This window comes from Pipra filicauda, unplaced genomic scaffold (genome assembly GCF_003945595.2).
Source record: "Pipra filicauda isolate LSUMZ 115617 unplaced genomic scaffold, ASM394559v2 scaffold22_size4397567_pilon, whole genome shotgun sequence".
Taxonomy (NCBI): Eukaryota; Metazoa; Chordata; class Aves; order Passeriformes; family Pipridae; genus Pipra; species Pipra filicauda.
The window spans coordinates 2,123,492-2,142,772 of NW_024104343.1; the positions used below are offsets into that span (position 1 = coordinate 2,123,492).

General features: G+C 41.9%; 1 protein-coding gene and 1 long non-coding RNA gene across 14 annotated transcripts in view; one reads left to right on the plus strand and one right to left on the minus strand.

The window, feature by feature from the left end:
• PCDH17 (protocadherin 17) overlaps positions 1-6,550 on the minus strand; it is a 92,515-nt gene extending 85,965 nt beyond the window's left edge. For 4 of the 10 annotated variants that reach the window (XM_027740491.2, XM_039381529.1, XM_039381531.1 and 1 more), the window contains exons 1-3: positions 6,004-6,549; positions 5,733-5,886; positions 1,258-4,783 (exon numbers count right to left, since the gene is read on the minus strand). In XM_027740491.2, the coding sequence (XP_027596292.1) occupies positions 1,258-3,873 (2,616 nt within the window). In that variant the 5' untranslated portion in view covers positions 3,874-4,783; positions 5,733-5,886; positions 6,004-6,549. Of the gene's footprint in view, positions 1-1,257; positions 4,784-5,732; positions 5,887-6,003 lie in introns of all 10 variants that reach the window. The other 6 variants (XM_027740493.2, XM_027740492.2, XM_027740487.2 and 3 more) reach the window with 4 other exon arrangements.
• Positions 6,551-6,861: 311 nt separating this feature from the next.
• The window catches only part of LOC113989185, a 69,100-nt gene continuing 56,680 nt past the window's right edge, over positions 6,862-19,281 (plus strand). For 3 of the 4 annotated variants that reach the window (XR_003541164.2, XR_005563606.1, XR_005563607.1), the window contains exon 1: positions 6,968-7,504. This is a non-coding gene — a long non-coding RNA (uncharacterized LOC113989185). Of the gene's footprint in view, positions 6,947-6,967; positions 7,505-19,281 lie in introns of those variants that run through there. The other variant, XR_005563605.1, reaches the window with a different exon arrangement.

The following is a 19,281-nucleotide window of genomic DNA, read 5'->3' on the forward strand; positions in this document are numbered from 1 at the left end:
TCGCTTCTGATACACTCAGCTCATTCCCCTATGACTCAGAACAGCATATTAGGAGAACCACAGGATAAAAGAGATATGACATTTCAAATATATTTAATAGCCATTATCCAGAGCCTGCTTTCAATCCAAACGTTAAAAATCACTTTGGAACATACCTGTAGTGTTTGAACATTAAGCTGCATTAATCATGAAGTAATACTTTAAATTAAATCAACTGGAGCCAAATTCTGCCCTCATCTTCACTCTGCAAGTTCACTGCTCTGAAATAAATCTTCTGAACTTGGACTTTAAAGTACCTGCTAAAAATTAAGTCATTCTTTAATTAGCACCCTATGTCCAATGGTCCAAGTTCTGCCATTTCTCACATTCGCAAAAGTCAGTAGAGGACAGTATGGATGTAACTGGCAGCAGAATGCAGCCAGCTATAATTTCTAAATGAACTTTGGTAAAAGACAGAGCTCTGTCTTTTGCTATAAAGCAATCATCAGTATTGACTCAGGCTACTGGAAATCTGACTAGTTGTTTTTCTGGTTTATGACAGGATGTGAGTTTTGTTAACATTTGGGGGTAGGAGGGAATTACCACATACATCTTCTTTCTATTTGACTATGCAGAATTTTCAGCACTGAAGGTTGTTTTGGGGGAGAGGAGGAGGCAATGAGGCCCCTATGATACCATCAAAAATATATTTATGGATATATATTCTGAAGAAGGAAATTAAAAAAATTAAACCATACATCTTGGAAATATAGCTCACATTTGTACATAAGATTGGAGGGCTATGATACACTGTTGCAATAGATGTCCTCAGTGTGTAAAGTTTCTCCCCTGTCCTGTTATTTACCTCAGATAATATGACCACTTCAGAAATGCCCTCCCTATTCTCCACAGCAAACCAAAGAGAAGTGAAATCTGTGGAAGTGCCCACCTGTGTCTGACAATCTTCTGGGAGAATACACCAGCGTGCCCCAAATGTACTAAAAGTCTGTCCGCACTCTCACATGCACCTCTTTGGCACTGCTGCAACTATGTATGTTTCAGTGGGTATTTGCTTTTGAATCACATGGAAAACATCGGTGTGACAGTAGAGCCAGACCCACCAGATGTGATCTGGTTCCACTTTCATTAGGTCCACCTCTCTTTAGTGACTTGTGTTGGTCCCTTCAGTGGTGCATTACAGCAGATTTCACTGCAGACAGAAGGGAAAGTTAAACCAGTGTCTAAAGTGAGATCCAGGGTATTCTAAAAGTCTCCTACCTGAATTATGGACATCCGGCTCGGGGGAGCCTCGCTGGCGTTAGTCCCTTGCCCTGTGAAGCTGGTGTGGCAGCCCACATGTCCCTGGGGTACAGTCAGGTTGTTGGAGGCGGGCTTCAGGTACATCACCTCGGACCTGGGAGAGCTGAGGGGCAGGCGGGTCTGGTAGTCAAAGTACATGGGTGAGGTGGCCAGGGATGGGCTGCTCACCACATTCATAACATTGAGGGGACCCCGGCTGTCCTCGCCCTCACTGGGCACCAGCATAATGTCATTCTTGCTGATCTTCTTCTTCTTGCCCTTGCCCCCTCCACTGCCACTGCCTCCTCCTCCCCCGCCACTGCCTCCCCCTCCTCCCAGCTGAGGGTGGCTATACTCAGCAATGCGACAATTATAGGTGCGGATCTCCTTGTTCTCTCGCTTGCACTTCACAGCAATAGTGATCATGGCAGCCAGCAAGATGATGGAGACAGTGCTCAGCGTCACGATAAGGGGCAGCGACAAGTCCCAGTGTGGTCGCCGGTGCTGCTCACCGTTCACCTGCGGCTCACCGGCCTCGGGCAGGGGCCCTGCCAAGGCCCTGACTATGAGCTTGGCCACTGCAGAGAGGCTGGGCTTGCCATGGTCACTGACTTTTACCACCAGTTCAGCCACAGGGCTGAGCTCCTCCCAGTAGGGATGCAAGGTGCGTATCTCACCACTAGTGGGGTCCATCTCAAAGAAATGTTCCTCATTGCCTTCCACAATCTCATATGTGAGGCGCCCACTCTCCCCAAAGTCACTGTCCAGGGCGCGGACGGTCCCCACAGGGTAGCCCACCCCGGCATTGCGTGGTACCTGCAGCTCGGCAGTGTCATTGATGAGGGCAGGAAGGACAATGAGGGGTGCGTTATCGTTGACATCGAGCACAGTAACACGCACTGTGGCGTTGCTTTCGCGGTGGGGTGAACCAGAGTCTTTGGCCAGCACACGGAACTCAAAGTGCTTTGTCTGCTCGTAGTTGAAGCTCCTCAGGGCATAGATAGCACCATTTGTAGGGTTGACAGAGACATAGGTGTAGATAGAGACATCTCCCACATGCCCAGGCAAAATGGAGTAAGACACTGTCCCATTTTGGCCCAGGTCAGGGTCCTGGGCCAAGACTGAGCCCAAATACTCTCCAGGGATGTTGTTCTCAGGCACCTGTAAGACATAAAGGTTCTTGCTGAAGTGGGGTGGGTTGTCATTCTCATCAAGGATACGAACAGAAAATGACTTGGTGGAGTTAAGTGGGGGATTGCCCCCATCACGTGCCACAATGGTTACATTGTATTCGTCTTGTGCCTCACGGTCTAGAGGTCGATCAGTGACCACAGTGTAGAAGTTGTCATAGTTCTCCTCCAGGGTGAAAGGAACGGCACCGGGCCCGCCGCCACCGCCCAGCACCCGACACTGGAGCTGCCCGTTCTTTCCCGAGTCACGGTCAGTGACCCGCACCAGGGCAATGACGGTGCCTGGTGGGGCAGCCTCACTCAGTGCTCCCTGGCGAACAGAGACAAAGCCAATGGTGGGAGCATTGTCATTGCGGTCAATGAGGCGGACAGTGACCTTGCAGTGAGCGGGGATGGGATTGGGCCCCAGGTCCCGAGCCTGGACATCAATCTCAATGAGGCCACTCTCCTCATAGTCCAGGTTGCCCTTGACACGGATGAGGCCGCTCTGTGGGTCGATGCTAAACAGGTCACGGACGCGTTCAGGCGCGTAGCCACTGAAGGAGTAGAGCACCTCTCCATTGGTACCCTCATCAGCATCAGTGGCATTGAGGTCGATGACAGCAGTGCCTAGGGGTGCATTCTCCGGCAGCTCTACCACGTAGGAGGCCGCCTCAAAGATGGGGCTGTTGTCATTGGAGTCAATGAGGCGCACATTGATCTGCACCGTGCCTGAACGCGGTGGGTCGCCACCATCCAGTGCTGTCAATACCAGGGTGTGATGACTCTGCTCCTCACGGTCTAATGGCTTCTGGATGACCAGCTCTGGAAACTTTGTGCCATCACCACGGGACTTCACATCAAGGGAAAAGAGGCCATAGTCATCACGGGTGAGCAAGTAGGTGCGCAGACCATTGTCCCCAGCATCTGGGTCGTGGGCGCTGGTGAGGGGAAAGCGGGTGCCTGGTGCAGCATTTTCCGAGATGTCCATATCTACTTGGTCAGAGGGAAAGGATGGTGCGTTGTCATTCAGGTCCTGAATCTCCACTTTGATCATGCAGATCTCCTGGTCGTTGGCAAACACCTCGAGGGACAACTGGCACTTGGCGCTGCGCCTGCACAGCGCCTCACGGTCGATGCGTTGCTTGGTGTAGAGCAGCCCGCTCTCCCCGTCCACGTCCAGGAGGTGCGGGGCTGAGTTCTCCAGCACCCGGAAGGTGGACTTGGGGCCGCGGCCGCCACCGGGAGCGCCACGCTCCGCAGGCAGCATCCCGCCTCCCCCCGTGCCTGCCGCCAGCCGCGCATCGCGTCCGATGTTCCCGATGACCGTGCCCGCTCCCTGCTCCTCTGGCACCGAGTAATTCAGGTTCTTTAGCGACAGGGCAGGAGCCCAGAAAAAGAAGAAGCAACAAATGGAAAGGTACATCCCCGAGCAGGGGGTGGAGGTGGCCGGGGTTGCAGCGACGACCAGGGTTGTCCCCGTGTTCTTTGCCTCCTGCGCTGGGGTTGTTCCTCCTCCGACGGTTCTTTTTTTTTTTTTTCTTCTTTTTCTTTTTTTTTTTTTCCCTTCTCTCTCCCCACCCCTATATTTCAAGTTCCTGAACCTGTTGCTCTAAAACGTCTGCAGAGACACAGGATGGGAGGCAGCAAATAGACCATGTAGCTCAGAGGGAGGAATCAATCGTGTGCGGGGGGGGCTAAGGGGAGGGAGGGAACAGCTTCGGCAGCGTTTCAGCAAGAGCTTGCCGTGATTGCAGTCCCCTCGCAGTTACTTCGGCTGTCCAACTTTGGCAGTGGGAGGGTTTCAAAAATCAGAAAATTTGTAAAAGATCTTCTCCTCCGAGCAGGCGATGTGTTCCTGATCCTTGAATCCCCGCAGATGTACAAAGGATAATAAAAATAATAACAATAATAAAAAAAGGTGGCAGTAGTTGTTTGTGGTTTTTTTTTAAATCAAAAATATTTTTCTTAAATATGTGTATTTATATATACATAGGAAAGGAGGGTGGTCACAGGTCTGTAGCAAGAGATAGAAAAGCTTATTTGCTACTCATCGCTTGTGATGCGATTGATGGAGTGGAGGGGTAGGAGAGACAGAAGGGAAAAAAAAAGTCTCAGCTTGTTGAAGCCCTCTTCGTGTGCAGTGAGAGGTAGTGAAATGTCTGATTGCACCGCGGGGTTGTTGGTTTTCAGGGAGTGTTTTGCTGCATTTAGAGATCTAATCTTGCATTGCTTGCGGCGGAGGGCTGCATCTCGCTGCCATCGGTATTTCCCCCCTCTCTGTCTCGTACACCCTCACTGTTTCCTTCCCGAATCAAAGGGAGTGGGAGCGAGGACTGCAGGGCAAGAGGGGAAAACAAAACACATGAAAAAACAAACAAACAAAAAAACCCAAACACCACCCCCCCCCGCAAAAACTAGTGTTCGGATTTGTAGTTTCCTTTCTCTCCTTCTACTACCAGCCTCCCACTCGTCCTTTTGGGGCGAAAAAATTAAGAAACCCACCAGTTGACCTTCATCATTAACAGTAAAATTGTATTTTGAGAGAAAGCTCAGGCCGTGCTCTATCAGCAGCACATTTGGGTTTCTTTAAGACAGGCCAGTAGCCGCCGCCACTACCACATCCTTTCTCTCTGTGTATCTATGCGTGTGTGCGTATGCGTGTCTGAGGAGCTGCACTTTCTCGATGCAGTTTAATGCCAGTTTGCTATTCTCTGCAGCCGAGAGGAAAGCAACAGGCAAACCATGGCTGGACGCATAGATTAAAAAAAAAAAAAAAAAGAAAAAAAAAAGAGCAAGAGAGAGGAGGGGGGGCTGCGGGGGAGAGAAAGAAAAGCCACCACCACACACGCACACACACACACTCTCTTTCTTAGTCTCTCGTTAAAAGGAAAACAGTCTATGTATTCACAGGGCTGCGCTATCAAGTGCCTCTCTTTTCTTTCTATTCAACGTCTCCTTCCAATGACACTGCCACCTAGTCCTCTTCATTTAGGGGAAGGGAGAAGAGGAAAAACAATCCTGGCTATGAATAAAGTGGGAGATCTTTTAATCGACTAATTCGCTTACATTAAAACCTATGCAATTCCGCGATCTGTGTGACGCATTTTTTGCAGTCCTTTCAAAGCTTTAACAGTCTCTCTGGGCATCTTGGTACAGGGGAGAAGAGCGGCGGCAACGCCAGATGCGTTCCCCCTCTCCGATAAACACCTTTCCCAGCGATACAGTGTATAGGTAAATAGTGGGGAAGGGTAGCAAAATTTTATTTCAAGTTCTTTTAACAACCTGAAATAAATGAATGTCAAATCCAGAAATGCAGGTGTTTCAATCTGCTTGGATGAGTCAGATCCAGCGGAACAAATCACATTGACTATCGCCTCATGTTCCTCCCTTCACAGGCATTAGTTGCAGCTTCTTCCTAACGCTTCTGTGACTCACTCTACAGACAGGAAAAAAATTAATAAGATTTATATTTTGGAGAGGGTGGAGGGAAGAAGAGAGGAAAAAAAAAAAAAAAGAAGGGGGGGTGTTGGATCCAGCTACACTTTTACTATACCTCTTTCTCCGGGAGACTGAGGATCAGGAAAACAAGGCTGTTATCCACTCACTGGCACAGAAGCGCGTCTGATTCCTGCTTTGCTGAGTGTTTTTAACCACCTTTCCTCAGTGTTATGTGTGAAATAAATCAGAAATCTTTCAAATTAAAAGAAAAAAACCCAATAAAAATATAGGTTCCCAATACATTGCTCACAGATCTAGTTCCGAGTCTCAGTTCTGCACCGTTTTTTTCTCCTTTATTTGAGTCCGGACCCAAAGTACACAGTTAATTCTGCAACGTGTGGTAGGGAGGCTTTCAAACGAAAAAGAAGAAAAAACAAATATTCTTCTCTGCCTCATTGATGGGTGGCCCCTTGCAAACAGACGGTCGCCAGTCTTAGCCAGGCAGCACGCGGAGCGAACGCCGATCCCAGATAAACCAGATCCATTTCACCAGCCGCCCGCAGGTAAGTGGAGAATTCAGAGAAAATTCAACAGTTGGAGCCGCGCTTTGCTTTGCCTCGCGCGCTCGCTCGCTCGCTCTCGCTCTCTCTCTCTTTCTCCCTCTCTCTCCTCCCCCCCCCCCCCCCCCCTCTCCGCCTCGCCTCCCTCACTGCAGCACTCGCGGGGCCGCCGCGCCGCGCCGCACTCGCCCAGCTCCACTCTCCGACTGCCGCTATTCACCTCACGCCGCGGCTTAAACATTGATACGGATTCAGCGCCAGCCAATCGGCGGCGGCGGCGGCGCCCGGCCCCAGCCTCCACCGGCCAATGGCGGGCGGCGGGCGGGTGGGGGGCGTGGCTGCGGCGGGCGCTGGGTGTCATTGATTAGATCGGCTCGGAGGGGGACGCGCAGCGCGCGAGCGGCCCGGCCGGGCGGGAGGGATGCGGGATCTCGCCGCCGCGCCTCGCAGCGCCACCAGCCCCCCCCTCCCCACCCCCCCGGCCGCTCCCGACTCCGCGTTAGTTATTTATTTATATCTACATCTCCCCCCCGCCCGCTTATTTATTTATTTTTTGAGACGTATTAACAAGTCTTCCGTGTTGACAGGTGGGAAAGGAAGGGGGGCGCGACACCCCCGAACTCGCCCAAAGCGCTGCGAGGGTGAGGACTTGGCTCCGCTGCGCGGTCCCCGAGCGCCTTGGGGACTCGCCGACCCGAGGATGCATGTCGGGAGGGGTGTGTGTGGCTGAGGACAACCCCCCGCCGTCACCTCCGCCCCGGCCCTGCCGAGCCGCCCCGCGAGGGTCTCCCCTCCCCGAGGGGCAGGTCCCGAGTGCGGGAGTATCTCCCGCCTGCCCGCGGGGCCGCGGCGCGGGGCAGCCCCGGGTGAGGGGCCGGGGGCCGCAGCAGCATTCTCCGCTCCTCTCCCCGCCCGAAGCGGCGCGGCAGGAGGCTCCCGGCCGGGGGCGGTGGTTGCGGGGGGAGGACCGAGGCTGGAAAGGTGCGTGCTCGGATTGCCGGAGCGCCGGTCTCGACCCGTGCGTACCGACATGAAGCTGCCATTTGTGACCAGCGTGTAAGTAGCAAGAATCATTTAGGGGGAAAGGGGAAAAAAAAAGAGAAAAATAAATTTAAAAAGGGAAAATATACTCTGTAGCACTTATAAGACGCTCCTGAATTATTTTAGGAGCATCTCTTAAAAGATTCAATTAAGGCAGCTGCTCCTTCGCCTTGCTCAGTAAGATAACCTTCAGCCCTGAGTTATTATGTCCATAAATATCATTTGACTTGGAAAAAGTCTGGCAAATTTATAAATTCAAATCAGTGTTCTTTCCAGACCCATCTTCCCGTCCTAAGGATCTCTTTGTAGCTGTGAAATGGATAGTTTGCTACACAGAGCAAGTCTGCTGTTAACCGTTATAGAACTAATGCTGTGTTAAAATGCAGTGTATAAATAAACTATACATATATTAGTGGCAGGGGAAAAACACTACTCTCAGACGTGCCAACTTTCTATGTGAGAGCGACAGACAGACGAAATAAAGGATATGTTTACAAAATGGGCTTTGCTTTCTGCATGAGGGCTTCAGATTGGCTGATGAAAATTGGCGTATTTGGCTAAGTCACATTTGGAGAAGTTCCCTATAAAAGCAGCACAATATTTAAAGTTTAACAAACAGCAGCATAAGCCCCTGAGCTATCAGGAGACCTCGTTTGACTGTAACTCGAGTTCTCTGCTTTCCTCTCCTTATTCTATAGCTTTCTGCCAAACCTTTAAGACGCCTCAGAATGTCCAGCGATTTTTTCACGCCAGTTCAGCTAATTGGAGGGGGGGGGGGAGGGTCATCGCAATTATGTAATGGCTCCCTCTAGCGTGCTAGAGATACTGCTGCATCTGGGGTATATACTTTGTGTATGCATCCCATGGTATATAAATATACACACAAACTGTGGGGTAGACACTCTGCCTAAATGTGTACACAGATAGTAACTCTAGTTTCCTTTCAGAGCAGGAATAAAAAAAAATGTTTTGTCTTAAGGTGGCATATACAATGTAATATATTTCTGACAATATTTCTCATGGTTTACTTCGTTAAAAAAAAAAAACAACCAACTCATAACCCAGGATGAATTTGACCTTTTTCTTTGAGGAGGCTAGTGTCTCCATCACTTTTTTTCTCCACCCTAGTGATTACCTTTTTTTTTTTTTTAATATATGACTCAGCATTACACAATAAATACTCTGACTCCACAATAAAGTCAATACATTTGAGGGCACTCTGCAGTTTGTAAAACAAGTACTCAGGACTCTGAATTAAGAGAAAAACTGTATAACCCTTTATACAAGTAACTGGAGTCTTTGCTTGTAAAATCTGCCTTTTTTATCAAACATCTTGCAGCTTACAACATCCCATTGACACCAACAACATGCATGGAATACTTAGAGGAAAAATAAAATCTGAAGCACTAGCAATGGATCTTCAAACCTATGACTGACTGCCAGGTGATGATGATAAATGAAACTCCTATGCTTTGCTCTACAAGTCACTGTGGGTTTTGCTGTTAACTTCAGCAGAGCAGCATTTTAGTACTCATTTTTACATATGGCTGATTATTAGCTATTTCTAATGATTTCTTGGAAATCATATCATCTTGGCATCTTTAAAAATTGTAGCTCTTAAACCCAGTAGAGACTTAGGTGCCTTACTGGAAAGAGCCACGTAAAAAATCTGCCTGCATATGAATATATGCCTCTGTCAGGCCGATGGTTGTTACATCAGACAGTTTGTAACAACAAAATGGCATTTATTGATTTTAATCCACCTGTGCAAATAATGAATATTTTATTTATACCATGATTTTACAGTATATCTGAAATACTTTTTCTGTCAAATTTGTAGCACTACATATTTGGTAGCTTAGACTGACATCATAATTTTATATATATTCATAGTCAAAAATGAAATGTATGAAGGTAATGCAAATGCATTCCAACAATATGCTGTGCCATGTCACTATATATTGAATATATAGTGTATATTTATTGCTGAAAAAGTGAAACAAAATAAAAACAAAATTAAAAGTGCTTATTAACAGCTTGGTGTGAAAGCTGGACTGTGGAGAGACTAATACATAGATGAAATGCAAATCTTTAATAACAGAAATACACAGAAGGCTTACACTATCTGACAGTCAAGAAAAACACATATAGGAGAAGTTCAACAGTGAAGCAAAGTCCAATATAACAGCCCTAGCAATTCATTATATATGAAGCAGTTAAGTTATGCTTTGGAATACTACTTTTCAATACTTAAATGTTTGTTTATTGGAGGCTATATTTGACCTCAACCAAAATAACAGATAGTAACAGAACACATCTCCAAATTAAATTTTTTAAAAAAATGCTGATTTATTGCAAACAGAACAGTATTGAGTCTTTTTTGGGCAAGTGTTCATGGTAAAATCCAGTTCTTTATTATTTTATTCTCAGCAAGGACAGACAGGTAAACCTTTCTACATTAAAAAAAAAAAAAAAACAAAAAAACACCCAAAAAATGGAAATAAATAAGAAACACTCTCAGTCAGAAGTGTTGAAATGAAAATCTTTAGTCTCGGTGTGGAGGATGCTTAAGCATAGCACAGAAGTCTCAGAACAAATATCCCTAAACAACTAAAAGAAAATAGGGAGGCAAGGAACAGATCAATATAGTTAAATGTCAAGGTTCAGTATTTAGGTTATTTGAGCCTAAAATGTATCATTGGGAAAGCCCAAATCCAATCACCTTGAAAACAATAGAAAGAAGTAAAATTAGAAAGTCCAAGGAGCAAATATGAGGAACAAGGAATCCATATATAAGAGAATGAATTATCTGCTAATAAATAAACATATGCTTTACCAATATGAACAAGCCTTACAAAACTGCTGGGCCTATTGGTTAACCAGTTATAAAAGAAAAAAACACAGAGAAATTATATTTCTATACTCTAGGTACTCATAATAAATGAAACAAACTCATTTCCTCAGGTCAACTTTTTCTTAGTAACAAAGATGAGATGTGGGTGTGTACTGGGGTGTCAGTGGTGAGGTTCTTAAAGAGCAAAAAGCATCTAACTAAGTGGTAGTCATCAAGCATTCTTATAGAATCTGAAAACGAGGTAAATGAACTGTTAAAAATATGCAGTCATTAAGATCAGTTACTATGTCTGAGGATTAAAACATACAAAATTGTTTCTCTTTTAAAAAGACTAAAAAGGTTTTCAAGGAATTATGATGTAGCAAGCTTTACTTTTAGTACCAGTAGTATAAAATTTGTTAAAATGACAATTAAAAATAGAAATTATATGACATCTAGAGAAATGTGAGAGAAGTACTGTCCAGAAGCTCAATGAAATCAATAGAAACCTTTCCACTGATTTGATTCATAAATTTCGTTTCATAATAGCAAAGTAGTACAACTTACATAGGTTAAAAGGACATTTCTTCTCTTTATAATATTGTTTCAAAATAGTAATAGAACAACAGGTAAAATTACTTTTGTCACTCTGTATGTGAGCAGTTTTATGTCAATTTAATTGTGAGTTCACACCAGCAAGACACAGAAGAGACAGTTGCTGAGAAAGGGAATATAAAATAATAGTGCAGTAGGTAAAGGCAAGAGAGGGTAAGTGTCTGCAAATGATCTTAGTGTACTAATGGGAGGACAGGGGCCAAGAAGAGAGAGGAGTAGGAAAAGGACACCAAAGCAGGGCACAGGGCAGTTTAAAAGGCTTCAGGCAAAGAGAATTAGTAAGTGGGAGCTAAGCCTGAGATTGTCACTAAAAGAGTTGATACCTACAGTTTATCTCTAGCTGGGGATATTATGTTTACAGTTGTACCTATGTCATTTTGGAAATGCAAACAAACAAACGCACACAATGATTCATAAGGATTACAGGAAGGGTGACTTTAGGGCCACAGGTAAGGTCTTAGGACTTGTATTCTCATTCCTCTTTTCAGCCACGTTATTTGATGATTTTATCATAAAATCCAGAAACATTTTTTGCTTGTTTTATTACAATGAAAACAGGACACACTGAGATCAAGCCCAGCGTGATGCAAAAAGACTAAGTAGAGGTCTTCTTAATGAGTTTTTTTTTTAAAAAGCAATTTCTTTAAGAGCAATTGAAACATTGAAAACCAGTTTCCTACAGGTGTGTCTTTTAATTTTCCTCTGCCACTACTACCAGATTCCTCCTGTGTCTGATGGTTACCCTGCAGATACGAGTGGCTGGCTGAGAGGGACATGCTGCTGGGCCAGGCAGCAGCTGCCTGGAAAGGTAGAACAGCTACTTCTCCTTCTCTCAGGGTATCATTTTATCTCCCATACACACCCACCCACTGAAATGAAATTTAAACTACAACCACCTTTGAAATGTTTATTTCACTCACAAATCTGATTGAAATTGTCCATTAGGTCACAGAGTTGCTGGGCAAAATAATGGAGAGACAGACAGATTCAGATAATGGTCAAGGGGGCTGTTTTTTACCTGCATAGCCTGATTTAAAAAACTAAAACATTAAAAACTAAACTATTTAAGCCATTTTATTATAACATGGTGCCAATTCTGGGGTTATGATTTGGCACAGTGAAATGATCATATGATATGACTTGGCATGATAACATAATGTGCGCGCTGCTTGTACCAATGAGATAGGAATATATTGTGTAAATGTAGACATTAGATTTTTGTAACATAGAATAGGAAATATTTGCATTTTCAACTAAAGGATATTCTCTGAAGCATTTGGAAACTTTTCTGAAGCAAATATTGTATGGATTTTTCTTAAACCTGGCAAGTTTTGTTTTCATGGTAAATTGCATTAAACCCTATAGAGATCAACACTGTGTTTTGCTTCACTGAATAATGAAGTACTTTACTGATGAAAATCTGTTTTGTGAGTTATTTGGGACAAGTTTGTTAGAGATGAGAACACATACACCCATCATTAATATAATGACTGAAGTATTTTTTTTAGAAATTTATAAACATAATTAAATTTTATTAAATACTCGACTTAGTAGATGGGATTTAGTTTGTCTACAGTTATCGTAGGTTAATATCTTCTATGTCCTTTAAAGATTATGTGGCAGGATAGGACAGATGTTTGTTGTCTCATTCCCCTTTGGTTTAGGCTGCACTCTGGAAAGGAGGAGATTGTGCCTTCTCTGAGAATGCTCAAGTGAAGAAACTTATGGAAATGCAGGATAAAAAAAGGATAAGGGGGAAGGGGAAAAAAACCCAATCAAAACAAAATCAAGAGTGAGAAAAAACTCCAATAAGTGCTAATAAAGGAAGGGAACAGAACTACTATTTGAGTCTTAGAGGGGAAGGAAAGAAAATGTTCTCTTGGGCTTGGGGAGGGTACTGTATATAGTTTGGAAACCTTCAGAGCTGCTGGACAGGGACCATACATGGAAAAGCAGACCTGCTGTCTCATATCAGCATGAGCCAGTGGATGTTCATCTACACCTTTTCTATTCTCTCTCACTTTGGACACTTTATCAAGTTTTTTTGGGGTAAAATTTTATCTTCAGGGTTTAAAACTTCCCTGGGAGTGCTAACAGTGCTTGCTTTAAGGATAAAGTAGAAGCAGATCCAGCTCAAAGATCTGGCTAAGTGACTGACATTGTGCAGATAGAAGTACTGATAGAGTACTGATAAAGGACAGAATTGGAGAAACCAAAATCACAGAATCACAGAGTTATTTGGGCTAGAAGGGACCCTAAAGGTCATTTGCTTCTAACCCTTTGCCATGGGCAGCAACACCTTCCACTAGACCAGCTTGCTCAAAAACCCGTCCAGCAATTTTATTGTGAAGGAAGACCAGTGTCTTCAGAGCTGATGCTGCCACCTTCAAGTATTGGTAGAAAAAGAAGGGTTTCAGAAAAACTCCAAAATAATTTACATTTGAAGTACTACATAGTCCTGAGCCACAGAAATTCACCTCTGCCATCATTCTTACAATTTCTCCCCAGATGGGATGAAGATATTTTCTTGAAAGTTTTGATTTCAGAGTGCAGTTGGAAATCAAAGTTCAGTTTCCTGAAGAGAATAAGCCTGAACTATAAGTGCCAAGTAATCTGTGTGTATAAATTTGCAGAAGATAAAATTCATACTGTCAACAAAACCAATAATAACAACAACAACAACAACAAAGGAATTAAGCCAGATTTCTGGTAGTTAGTTATTTCCATATTTTTCTCATTTTAGTTTTTCGAAGCTAGCATTTTGCACCCACTGACAAAACTGCAAACTCTCCCAAGGGTGTATGAAATTTCTTATACATTGCATACTAAAGATTCTACAAGCTAAATTTACCTGTTATGCAACCCTTTTGTTTCCAAAGTATTCCCTTATTTAGTTATGCAGTTAGTAGCTCTACTTTAAACATGACTGATTGCAACACTGTAAACAATTCTGTTGCTAAACCTTTCAGAGAAATGGAATCCCATTTACTCTCTCCTAGCTGCAATTTCAGAAGATTAGAAAGAAAAAAAACCAAAATGAAACAAAAAAACCCAACCACCAAACCCAAAACAGGTAATGAAACTGTCTCTGCTCCCCATCCCAAAAGTTCGGGACACAACTAGGAATAAATGATGATAATAAAAAAATCTGTCAAGTGTTACATTTGCATGGTTGCCTTTTAAAAGGGAGCAACGTCTTTAGAGTTTCTGTAGGTGAAAACCTTTCTTTGCTAGCTTACCCATCTATTTGAAACCAACCATCTAGTTTTGTTCCTGCTAACCCTTTTCATTTGTATACTCGTATGTGAGCTCTAACATAAACAAGATTCGTAAACAGCAGACTATAGATAAGCTTTCAAAATATTATGTGGCATTTTGCCCACATATCTGTCAAGTAAAAGGTTAGAATCTTCACTTTTTAAAGAAAAACATAGCAATTAGCAGCAAGGCAAGGCTGTCTAGAGCATGAAGTTTTCAAAGTTTGACATGTCTGTCGGTGCAACACAAGCCATTTATTTGTACCAAGCTCCCTTTCATCTCCTTATGGCAACTGAGAATTCAGGGAGAGCCCCACCTCTGGTGAATTTGCTCACAGGAATTACAAAAGAGGTTCTTTGGCCCATGTGTCCAGTATAGCTACAGCTCAGTAACGGAGTAGTGGTTTGATTGTTTTGCACTGTTTGGCTACCAGATTGAGGGCTCAATACTGGTTTCAGTGGCATAATCACCCAACAGGATTGTCAAATGCTCTTATCCCCACCAAGCAGGAAAATAAGGGAGACTTGAGGGCTTGCTTCCTGGCATGGGCTAGTGTTACTGCAGGTCACAGCAAAAGATGAAGAGTGATGACAGCAGCCCGTGAGGGGCCACTGGTCCCTGTCCTGATGGGGCATTGGCAGCCGATGCTCAGGGCCATGCAGGGCTTTGGCTTCATCCCCTCAACACATTGGCCATCTGAGATAAGCTAACCTGACAGTTGGCTGTCAGCACAGAGCAGTAGGGGTTTGTGCTCCCCTTAGAGCCAGGGGCAAGCAAGAGAGGAAATAATGTTTCTAAAAGTCATAATTCCCTTCTCTGTTTGCTGCTATACATCCCCCTTTCTGCAGGCAAATTGTTGTCTTACAGTCTTGTCATAAGTGATTAGTCAGTATCCAGTGCTATAATAAAACCAGAACAAAATGTAATAACTAAGGTGCAAAATTAACATTTAAAAGAATCCTATAACCTGCTGCAAAAACAAAAACAAATCCTAAAATTAAAATATGAAATACTGTATCCCTGAGATCACTAAAAATACTTAGTGAAGTTATCTGTTTTTATGAAATATTTTGAAAAGGCTTGACTTTTTAAAATTGCGAAGCATCCATTTCCCGGAAATTAGGTCCTTTAAGGCATCTTAATGATGAATACATAAAATCACTTTTTATACTGAAAAATTTTTTTGAAGGGCACATATTGTTCCATAATGTATTTCAAAATAGAAAAAGTAGGAGAAAAAAAACAACCAAACAAAAATCCATCGAAATATAAATCCTAGTTAGTGTTTCTGTCATTAACTTTGATCTGTTAGGTACCAAAATAGGTTCTAGTTTTATGCAAGAAAGTGTATTTATGGCTACTGCCCTGAAGAATTTATAGTGTCAGTAAATTAACATAAATGAATTGCTACAATTTTCTGTTTTATTATAATTTCTAAAATTGTTATCAGACAACAGTTTTATATACATCTAGAGATAACATCTGAATTGCAAATAAATCACTACAAAATATATGTTGCAGACAGTTTTATTTAATGTGCAGAGGCATTAAATATTTAAATGGCTAACTTCTGCTATTTGCCTATTCCACTAAATGTGTCCACTGTAGTGTGTAAATGAGAGTGTACTATATTAAAATGGGCAATATTTTAAGTTTTGTTTTATACTACAGGTATTTAATTTAGATCTAATGAATCAGTTACGTTGCTAAAGTAGCATAGTTATTTTAAATACATTTATTTAGGTGTAGGGAATATATAATGGTCTTCTAATTCTTTTTCTGCTTCTGTATCTCTTAATAGCTAGTTCCTATTTAACATGTACTAACTCCTATCAAACCTAAATGAAATGCTTTTTGGAGGATTGCCTTTTAAGGTCTTACTGAAGAAGTAAAATTTGTTTTTTTAATTAAAAACTTACTTTAAATGACAAATTAAGAGTATGTAAACATCTCTGAGGCACAAGTACGTGTCCTTTGGTTATGGTGAATGATGATCCACCATCAGTTATATCCTCATTTCTGTATGGGCAAGGCCATACACACTCACTGCACGGGAAAGTCGTTGACAAGGTGCTGCAGTGCAACTCCTCCATAATGCTGGCTGCTCCTGATGTAGGAGAGCAAGAAGCCTGTCTCGAGGTGCATCAGTCAAGTTCAACATCTCACCCTTATCTGAAGGTGCTTAATGATTCAGGGTATTAAAAACACCAAGTTCTTCATGAAGGCGGGTTGATAATTCTGCTTCTTTGTCCCTATAGTGAAGTCTACCATAAATATAGTTTGTCTGGAGAGGGACCTGACAGCTTCAGTGGACAGACCCAATACAGTGGAATGAAATCCCACAAGAAACAATGACCATTTTACACTGCAGCAAGTTTCTGCTTCAGGTGCAAGGCTTTTCTCTTTACTTCGCTTGCTTTAATGGAAATACATAGCAAAATTTATATGTAGGTATCTTTAATTTATCAAGAGGAAACAGGTCATACACACTTTGAAGCAAGGGTGGCAGAACAAAATTAAAATAGATTAATTTGTATCACTTGGTACACTAATATTAGATGTTCTTATCCTACAGTAATGACTGTCAAACACCTGTGTATTGAAGAAGACCACATATAACCAAAAGAAAGATAAAATCACTGCTAATATGTGGTGTCAGGGACCCAAGCTGTATGAAATATATTAGGTCACAAAAAAGTCTGAATTCAAACACTATTGAGCTCTTATTACGAGACATAATCATACAGAAAACTGCTGAAGAAGTGCATTTTAAATTGCTTTGCTATTTTCTTCTCTAAGAAAATGTGGCGTTCCTGATCATTGTCTCTGATCTTTAAAGGCTGTAGTCATGTCAGTATAGCATTCATTTCTTCAGCAGAAGTAAATTTTCTCTATAGTATTATGACTGTAATCCCGATTCTCTTGCAGAACTTTAGCTGCTTGTTGCATTTGCCTACTAAAGGCTCATCAAAGCATAGCCAGATTTAAGCCTTCCCCTCTGTGATCATTCTGTTATCCTTTGGCCCGTGTGATACAAAAATCACAGAAGTCGCCAAGAAATTGAATTTATAAACACATTTAATGAATTAATGAACTTTGAATCACAGCTTCTTTCAGGGTTCTTTTTGTTTGTTTTGTTTTTATTTTTTTGTTTGGTTTGGTTTGGTTTTTGGTTTTTGGTTTGTTTTAATTTTGGTTTGGTTTTTTTTTTTTTTGGTTGGTTGGGGTTTTTTAACCAATGTGTGTGAGGAGAATTCTAAATTTTTCTTGTGACTATTCTTCAGTTTCATCTTTGGTTTACAGACTTTATGGGAAAGCATTCACAAACAGGGACCACTGTTTATTATCTTGTTGTAAACAGCAACTCTCTCTACGAACTGGCTACGGTACCCTGGGAATTGGGCCCAAACCTCTGAAAAACAACTTATCATACAGTAAGTTCATGAAAGAAAAATGGTTAAAAATCACAGGAGGATTTTGAAAGACCTCAAATAGATCAAATTGTTGTCTAAGCTGTCTAGCTCAGAGAGTTTGAAATAAGGTATAATACAAAATTACGGCTGGCAGACCTAGGCAATACATCACCAAATGCCCACATTCACAAAGTGTATGGCCTCTACTAAGAAACTAAGTTAATTTTCAGATTAATATTTAATCTCTTTATTCTGTTTGGAGACATTATTCTTTTTCAGTATGCTCATTTAGAATTTAAGCTGTAGATGCTCTCTGTTAGATTCTAATACATGTCTTCCTTCCAATCAGTGGACCAAAAAAAAAATGACAATAATTAATGTTCACACCTGATCACATAAAGGGAACAAATATGGTTAACAAATGGAGTTAGGCAAATGCTAATACTTTGGGGGACTTCCTGTTGTGTATAACTGGCATGAATTTTAAAATATTAAATAAATCCATAGTTGGCTGTAGTATAACCAAGGCCTAGCACTTACTTTTCTGAATAGAAGAAAAAATTCTTATTGGGTTTAACAGGCCTTTTCTGGTATTAGGCATAGTGATGCAATTAATTAGGAAGAAAATAAAGATATGATGAAGATGTTCTTTTTTCCTTCTGTGGGTTAAATAGCTGGTGTCAATATGAACAGTAATGTAAGTAACATTTCTAATGTATCAGGACAATTATTTGGAATATTGACCTGCAGAATAAACAAGTATTGAGGTTTTGTCATCCCTTCTAAATGTCGCAGCACTGAAAATCTCACAGGGAGAAAATTGTAATGTTAAAAGAAAAGATGCTGTGTTCCAGAACAAGGAAACTGAGACCCATGAGCTAAACACCAGTGACGACTATTGTCATATCTTAAAGACATCTTCCTTCCTTTCTTCCTTCCTTCCATCTTTCAAGTGAAAATATTGGAATCTCTTTACATAATTTCTTCTGTCCATACAAAACATTTTGCAAAAGCAAAATGAGTATTTAATTCCAATTATATGTTGTTTATCTGCAGTCAAATAAACAACTTTGCATAATTTGCATTGAATTAATGTGTTCAATTCATTACAAATGAAAGGCTAGGAGACAACCCATTTTGAACATGGAGAATCATCTTCATCCCTCTGAAATCAGAGAGAATTTTGCCATTCATTATCATGGCAGAAAAAGTACACACTGTGATAGTGAAAATAGGGTATTTTTTAATCTTAGAATAGGTGAGCAAAATAATAATTTAGTTTGGAGTTAATCATTTGGAAGATTGCTACCATACCAGCCATAGTAAAACTATCCCACTAAAAGATAATGTAAACTATTTAAAATTAAATATGTAAATATACTTCGCTCCCACACTGAAATTCTGCTCTAATTTGATTCAAAGATATGCTGAAAAAGAAAAGGTAGTCTGTTCCAGTAAAATTTGAATTTTTAATTTTTTTTTTTCAAATGCAATACTTACAATCAAAACATTTAGATTAAGTCATTATCAACACTGACTCACTAGCACCACAAAGTGGGAGTAGAGTCTCTAGTACATTTTTACTACGACCAGTGCAATTACACCTGACATTAACAGGTATGGTTGAATTTAACAAGATGATTTAATTTTAGGTGTCAGTATTTCTAGCATTG